This window comes from Cornus florida, unplaced genomic scaffold (genome assembly GCF_030987335.1).
Source record: "Cornus florida cultivar Cherokee Brave unplaced genomic scaffold, ASM3098733v1 CherokeeBrave_3.0.0_Hap2_Chr05, whole genome shotgun sequence".
NCBI classification, from domain to species: domain Eukaryota; kingdom Viridiplantae; phylum Streptophyta; class Magnoliopsida; order Cornales; family Cornaceae; genus Cornus; species Cornus florida.
Genome location: NW_026775575.1, coordinates 61889120 through 61897940, shown reverse-complemented (window position 1 = coordinate 61897940; position 8821 = coordinate 61889120). Strand labels below are relative to the sequence as shown.

The window sequence follows — 8821 nt, the reverse complement described above, 5'->3', positions numbered from 1 at the left end:
TTTAATTGGTAATTAATTTAATAATTTGAAACCTCTTGATTGAATTTTAATTAAACAATTACTTATTTAATTTTAATTGGTAATTTATTTTATTATTTGGTAAATTATGTTATTAAATAATTAGGTATTTTATTTTAATAGGTATCTTGTTTATTTTAATTGGTGACTTATATGATTTATTTTAATTGGTAACTTATTTTATTATTTAAAAAATTATTTTATTATTTTATCTATGAATGATTTGAAACATTTTCATTGGACTTCAATAAATGATTTCAAACATCTTGATTGAATTTCAATTAAAAAATTACCTATTTAATTTTAATTGGTAATTTATTTAATGATCTGAAACATCTTGATTGAATTTCAAATAAGCAATTTCCTATTTAATTTTAGTTGGTAATTTATTTTATTATTTAGTAAATTGTTTTATTATAATTATTAAAACAACTCTTTTATAATAATTATTTTAATTTTAATTGGTAATTTATTTTATTATTTGGTAAATTATTTTATTAAATAATTATCTATTTTATTTTAATTGGTAACTATTTTTAGTTGTTTTAATAGTTTTATAGAAACTCTTTTATTTTAATTCATTTTACTTATAGAAACTCTTTTATTTTAATTTATTTTATATCAATTAATAACTAAATACTGAAATACTAAAACATTTATTTTATTATTTGCTAAATTATTTTATTAAATAATTGCCTATTTTATTTTAATAGGTAACTATTTTTAGTTGTTTTAATAGTTTTATAGAAACTTTTTTATTTTAATTCATTTTACTTGTAGAAACTCTTTTATTTTATTTTATATCAATTAATAAATATTTTTTTATATTAATAAATAAATACTGAAATACTTCAAATACTAAAACAATGAAATACTGAAATTCTTTACACTTTTAATAATAAGTATAGATATATATATATTTCATCTCATTATCATTGCACCAAGAATAGTAAATATTATATATATATATATATATATATATATATATATATATATATATAAGTGAGAATTGGTGAAATTTTCTTTATTTTTCTAGTATTCCTATTAACTTTTTATTTTTATCTTTTTATTTTTATTTTTTATTCCTCACATAATTTCTCTTACTGTTACAATTTACAATCTCACTCTGTAGAAGATTTTGAATACACTTATATTCTATTAAAAAATTTATTGCAGCATTGGATCAAATTTTTCCAAATTGGTTTCTATTATTCTATAACTTAAATTAGTTTATAATTTTATTAATTTTTGTTATCATAAAATGATATGTTTTGTTTATAATTTTTATTTATATTGTTGTATGTGTCTATTAGAAAGCACATAGCCAATACTGAGTTTGAAAATTTTTTATTGCTAAGTTTAAAAATCACAAAACAAATAATTAGTATATTACTAGCAAAAAAATATATAGGTAGATTTAATTAAAAAGGCTACTATATTTTTTATGCCGAAGGCGTCAAATTATACAACCCAGTCATTGTGGGTCGCCATTTGTGGGCTAGAATTTTTAGATCGGGGGAATGGGTAAGCCGAAAACAACAACTCATATGGCAATTGCGGGCCTGCCATGCAAGGGCCCGATTTCTATTTTCTTAAACTTTTGTGTCCCACCCAAAACACGGTAGTCATGAACCACTGTAGCCGATAAAGTGATTGGTTTTGATTTTATGTCTAGATTTTATGTCTAATTTGAATCAATCCCATCCGTATAAGCAATGAACCTTCATGTCCTTGTCACCTTTTTGTTTTTTTGTGTGTGTGACACAGTAATTAACGATTTTTCCTGCTGGAGAAACAAACTGCAAACAGCAGCAACAGTGCTTTGGTTACTATCTCCTCAATCCAAGAACCTCAAAATAAAAAGAATTATTGTTACGTTTTTCGACTTGGGATTGAAAAAAATTTAATTCAAAATTAAATTTCTTCCAAATCTCAAATCCAAATATAACATAAGTTCTGCTTATCACAGATTGCTTCGTGTCTAACTATTTCAGGGAAATAAGAACATTCTTCAAATGAACATGATTATGATCACAAGTCAGAATAAAAGATACTTGATTTGCACTTCAAAATAACTTGTCATTTAAGACTATAAAGACCAAAGTGCAGAACCGCATATCATTAAAAATCTTCTTTCAGAGCACCTATTTATCTGTCTTTACATGATTCACACACATACCCTATTATTTAGGTACACAAGGACAAGATGTGCAATTTAACATAAAATGTTTTAAGGCTCCACGATGACCTTCCCGGTAGAATGACCGTCGATGCTCTTAGACCAAGCATCTTCTGCCTTGCTGAGAGGATGTTTTGAGTCGATCACGGACTTAAGCTTCCCTTCCTTCACCAACTTAACAAGATAATCCAGGTTTTCAGCTTTGGGTATCATAAGTAGCGGCACCAGCTGCTTCTTTGAGAAGGTGAGTTTCTTGAAAGCAAATGTCAGCAAGGCGCTAGGGCCAGGAGTGATATCTATTACCTTCCCATTCGCGCTCAAATTAGGCTCAAAAGTAGACCAAGGAAAGCCCACGGCACAGTGAATAACTGCATCATATTTCTGGCCAGATGGGCTCTTCAAAGCTGCCCCCTCTGGAGTTTTGTAGTCGAGGACTTCATCGGCCCCTAAGCTCTTCACGAAATCCATGTTCCGTGCCCCACATGTGGCTGTAACGTGTGTGTTTCCAAGCTTTGCTAGTTGAACTGCATAATGACCCACACCACCTGAGGCAGCCGTAATTAGAATATTTTTTCGTGGGCTGCTACCATCAAGCTTGATCCCTGCCGACTGAGTGAGAGCCTGATGAGCTGTGAGACCGGCTACGGGTAAGGCTGCACCTTCTGCTGCTGATACTTCAGGCGGCCTTGGAACAGTCAAACTCTCCTTGGCCACTGCAAACTCAGCTAGTCCACCTCCAGTCTGTCATTCAATCACATGAAGGTAAAAAATATTAATGGAAAAACATGAACATAATAACAAATTTGACATGGGATGCATGAGACGGCAAAGCATCCAGCTACCAGGTTTTAAATTCAGCACACCTAATATTGTTTCTTTGTTATATCTTTCTTTTTTACAACTAAAAAAAATAATAATAAAAATAAAAATGAATCTTCACTTTTGTAAGTGAAATAATGGTGCATATAAGTAGAGGAATTTGTAAAGTTCACACTACGTCAACTCTATATGCTTCTTCAAAGCAAGAAACGGAGTGGTGCTATTTTCAATTTTTCTTGCCCTTTCTTCTTTCCTCAGTTTCGAGACATGGCTTTGCCTGTCATTGATATAAGAAAGCAAGTGATAATTTAACTCGGAGGCAGATAACTTGAGATTTGAGAAGAGAAACACTTTAGAATTGATCCTTAATTTTTTTTTTTGTTCCCTGAATATCCTTAAATATGCAATTATTGTTTTTTGAAGTTTACCTTCTCTATTATTACCTCACCGAGAAGAGAGAGGGAAAAAAATTTATCTTTTTTTCTTATATTCAAGAAATAGCATTCAATCGTCTGAAAGGCAATTACCTTCAATTTCTCTCTAGTATAATTTAAAGCAATCCAAAGGCAATGTCCAATTTTCTGTCCTTAATATATGACACCCTTGGAATTGAGTAGTACCTGATGTTCTTAAAAGGAAAAGGCATTCTAAAAGAAAACAAGAGCCTCAAAGCACAAGGGATACATCTTCCATTGGCACCTATAGACCATCTATTAACTTTCATATATTTTATATATTTCTAAGCCATTTAGATATATATTTGCCAAATATTAGGGTCATGAATTCATAAGTTCAAAAAAAATACAGATTTGTACAGAGACTTAACATATTTAACATGGTTTAGTAAAGAACAAAGAAGAGACGTTCAATAAAAAATAATTAGACATAATCAACGCACAACAAACAATTTATACACCAGCTATTAGCTTAAGTGGCATGCCTACCATTTGAGAAGGATAGGGGTTCAATTGGCATGTGGGGGTGAGTACAGTACTTATCAAAAATAAATGGACAAATAAATAAGCGAGTTACACCTCATGAGTCCATGTATATAATAGGAAAGGAGAAAAACAAGCTCCATGAAGTGATTAAGAGCAAAATATGCCTAGAGAGAATACGGATTAATTTTAAAGCTACAAGTCGTTCAAACAACAATTTGACAACATGGAATGCCTTTTTATTCAAAAGTTCACCTTCATGGTGTCACCAATGGTTCAATGACACAAAGTAAGCAGAAAGGAGAACTTAAAAAGAGAGAAAAAAAAAAAAAAAAGGAACAACGATGTATGACACTTACAGCATGGCTAAGAATGGCTACGACTTTGTCACCAGGTTTGAAATTCTCGACTCCAGCTCCAACCTCTACCACCTCTCCTGCTACATCAGTACCTGTTCCAACAGAGAAAATCATCAGCTCCAAAAATTAAATTTCAATGCTTCTCAAAACTGTGAAAGATAAATAATTAAACTTGGAAAACAAAAGCGCAATCAGGTTGAAACTTAAGAATCAAGTAAATAGATACTGGACAGGAAACAGTTCACCAAGATAAAGAATCAATCCTAAACTCAATTTAGTATGTCATTTCAACAATACCATGTGAATTCTGAGAAGCAAATAAATTTTCTAATCTTTGAATAATAACAATAAGAGTTCAACCCTTGATTGCATCCCTCCCCTCCCTTCTAGATGCATATCAAAGTTTTCCCTCTCTGCCAAACAGCTCAGCAAAAAAAGCAGCTCTCTAATTACATGCAAATTAGTATGTCACTTCTCAATTGAGTGTAAATGACACAAATTTATTCAATACAAGACACAAATTATTCACATGAAAACATCAAATTATTCATCAGGTCTTGAACTAGATATAGCTTCCCTTATCTGCTACAACCTTCATTGCTTTCCCCTGATCAAATTCATCGTACAATTCTAACCTAATTATTTCTTACTCATTTACCTCTATGGCCTCCCATATTATTTAATGACCTTCTGATGAATGGCGCCTGAACTCCATGCTGAATTATTTATTGGTTTGTCACCATGACCTATGAATATCCATAAAATGACCAACGGCTCCAAAATCTGCTTAGAAACTGCTTCACATCCTCTTAGTGAGCCTCTTTCTTTCATATTTTTCTTTCTTCTGGGTTTTCTTTCTTCTGGGTGTGAAAAACAGAGTCATATAGGCCAATGCCGGAGCAGAATCGCATAGGACCCAAATGGAAGGCTCCAAGGGACTGTGGAGTCATATTCAGACTGTGGAGTCATATTCTTCCTCAAAATGATTTGTTGCATATTTCAAGTCGCTGAATCAATAACCAGTCGGTACAAAGGCATATGCATCCTTAATACAAGTGTTTCAGAAGTTTCTAACATTGTTGGATATAACTAATGATAAATAAAAATCCCAAAGCCATGAATTAAATTTTCCATTAGGGTGATCTAACAACTGAATTGTCTTTCTTCTGATAAGATAACTGCCAAGAGAAGCAACAAGGTCCCAAAAGAAGCCCCAAACATGACAGCCCAACTAGAAAGTCAACAGTGGCCGTTATAGCAACACAATATTTTAGTAACCATGGAGATGATCGACTCCAGTCTTCATTGACAGCATGTTTATCTTAACTACATTGATTGTTCATTATCCACGACAGTCAGGTGGTTCCGCTGACGCAATATGTGTATAGATATATGCATTCTCTCACTGGACACATGGTTTTTCAGAACCAATTTCAGTTTGTTACAAAAGCACTTGAAATACCCAAACAATTGAGGTTGAGACAGTGCACGGTTCAAATTGATTATACAATAGATCAGGATAACAAAATAAATATTATAGAAGCAAAAGGGAATGTAAGAAAGAATTCTGATATAGAAAATAAATAATATAGAAACAAAACAACTTACAAGGTATATACGGAAATTTGCGGGGGAGAATGGGGCGTAGCATGCCCTTTTGAATTTTCCAATCCACTGGATTTAAGCTTGTTGCTTCCAGTTTTAGCAAAACCTCACCTTTACAAGGAGAGGCAGCAGGAACTTCAACATGCTGTGAGAGACATAAGACAAGACATAAGATGGAACACATAATTTAATGTTAAGAAAACACCAAACTCCCCATTACAATGTGTTGATCCTTGCTGTCTTATTTCAGGTCTGAAACAAGTACACCCCCTCTCAGCCCCCAACTTGAGACCGTGTAACGATAATTGATATCTCAAATTTTTAAACCTAAGTAACAAAGATGTTCATTTTTTGGTATCTCTTTGACACTCAATCTCCACTACACCCACACTTGTAATTTCTATTCTACTAAAGTTATATTTCATATATTTAATTTTAATCTACTTATTCTAAAAATTCACTCGACCTTTAATATAGCATTTTACCCTATTCTAGTTTCATTTCATCAATTCTAAAATCTTATCCTAAATTCATTTATAGTTCATCCACAACCGAAGCAAAAAGATAAGTACTTCATGATGATCCTTGATACTTCCTCCATCCCATATTAGTTGTCTAATCCGAAAATTTTAACTCACTACTACTTTTTATTTTTGAATCAATTGAGGTCATTTTTAGTCATATTTCTTTTATATACATATATATTACCTATATCCCATATTAGATGTCTATTTGACACACAAAAATTGTGAGTCAAAATTTGTTAAGAGGACAACTATTATGGGACCAAATCGGTGCCTTCCATTTGGAATTTGAAAACAAATTAGTTCAGAGTTTAAACTGAATTTACTTCAATTTCAATTTCAAAGCACCAATCCGGTATTCCCAAACACAACATTACAATCACAATTCCATCATAAATACTCTTTTATCATGTCAATATACCTATTTGTAACTCTAACTATGCAAGACCAGAAAATTATATCTCTAGGGACCTTAAAAATAAGCCATTTTTCAAATCTACAAAGACAGTATATTAAGTATTTTATGTTTTTCTATATCTTCCGAAAATAGATCCATTTTTTTTTTACTTTGCAACCATTAAAAAAAAAAAAAACCAGATTTACTTTTGACTGCAGTTCCACATCTTAATTATTTTTTAATCATTCACTAGGGAATCTATATACATATTAATTTGGAACAATCTTTTTCTTTTTTTTTTAACAAATTTGGAACAATCATAAAGTGAATTTACTTTGATATATAATTTAACATAATTCAATCTAGTCAAATAGTGAATTTACTAAGTAAAAATTAGGTAAAAATCATCTCCTTTTCATCGTCAGTTTCACTCCCTCTGAATCTGACACTCAGATTCCATTAATTATAGAATATATTTTTCAAGCCGAGACTAAATTGTCAACCCAATCTCTAAAAGTTCTTGTATACAATATTTAACTAATACTAATAATAAATCACAGAAACCCAAAAAAAAAAAATCTCCAGAAGCATATGAAATTACCTTTAAACCAGCAGCACCTCCACCATAACCATCGAACCGAACCGCATTCATAAGCTTCTGCCCGGCCATTTTGAGAGAGACAGAGAGAGAGAGAGTGTGTGTGTGTGTGTGTGTAGAGAGAGAAGAGACAAGTGATGATATACCAACCAGAGGAAACAAGTGTGCTGTGTGCGTTCAAAAGTTAGGTAAGCCGTGTGGCGTTATATAGGCGTCGTAAATTAGAATCATCATTCATTGCTATGTGAATTGACGGAAATACCCCTGATACCTCGATGACATTTGAACGCAAAAAGATACTTTACGTAATTACCAAAAGAGTTCACGAAAACACAGACGCGGCCTCTCAGCGCGTGAACGTACGTCTCATGTATCGGCTACAAAAAACGAACCTTGTTGTCTAGCGCGTGGCGACCAACAATACGTTAAAGGATTCAAGTGACACTCTGATTATTAATAATTGTAGTATGAGCCAAATTGTCAGTCTAATTTATCGGTTTTAACGTTTTTACCTTTTTTTTTTTTTTTTTTTTTTTTTTTTTTTAGAGAGAGAGAGAGAGAAAGAGAGAGAGAAGAAGAAGAAACTCAATTACGCACATATTTTGTCTCACAAGAAACTTGAATCGTGGGACCTTCCATTTTGAAAGACTAAAAAATATAATTAAATTACAACATTTTAAGGTAGCCATTGTATAAACGATTAATAGATATTTTCCTATATCTTTATGAAATTCGGTGTATTATTTTTTGCTCTTTTAGTTCAAAGAATACAAAAGGCATTTTTTTAATAATTTTGCATCATCATTTTGACAATATGTTGCAATGGAAAAAAACATCTCTCACTTGATTGGTCATTGGTACAGTAAGGGAGTAAAAAAGTTGCAATGGAAAAAAACATCTCTCACTTGATTGGTCATTGGTACAGTAAGGGAGTAAAAAAGTTAACCTGACCAGTTAAATTTATATTTCCCAAATATATACATACAATTTCAGTATACAACATATCTATTATTTAATAAATTTTAACTTTCACTTCATGGACAGATTGAATTTTGAACATCCCTGAAAAGAAAGAGCAAAAATCCTATAAAAAAAAAAAATTTGAAAAAACCCAAATGAAAAGAATTTCATGAAAACGATATAAATCAAAATTGTGAATCTTTCTCTTTGATACGAAAAGTTCTTCAACTTTTGATTAGATTTGGGGCCTACCAATTAAAGTAAAGAACAAAATAATAAAGAAGACTTATCAGAGTTAGAACGATTTCTTTCCTAATGCTAAAAAGAAGTAAAAATATTTTAATCTCATTGAAAAGGTAAAATTTAATAGTATAATAATATACTCTGTATAATATATTATATAAAGTATAATGTATAGAGTGGT

The 8821-nt window shown here is 31.3% G+C and overlaps 1 protein-coding gene across 1 annotated transcript; it reads right to left on the bottom strand.

Moving 5' to 3' along the window:
• Positions 1-2100: 2100 nt before the first annotated feature.
• LOC132306629 (chloroplast envelope quinone oxidoreductase homolog) lies at positions 2101-7616 on the bottom strand. Its single transcript, XM_059804092.1, has 4 exons — positions 7441-7616; positions 5922-6063; positions 4314-4405; positions 2101-2938 (listed from the first exon to the last, which is right to left on the bottom strand). The coding sequence occupies exons 1-4, from the start codon at positions 7507-7509 to the stop codon at positions 2249-2251; spliced, it is 993 nt and encodes a 330-aa protein (XP_059660075.1). The 5' UTR covers positions 7510-7616; the 3' UTR covers positions 2101-2248.
• Between the last annotated feature and the right edge of the window lie 1205 nt (positions 7617-8821).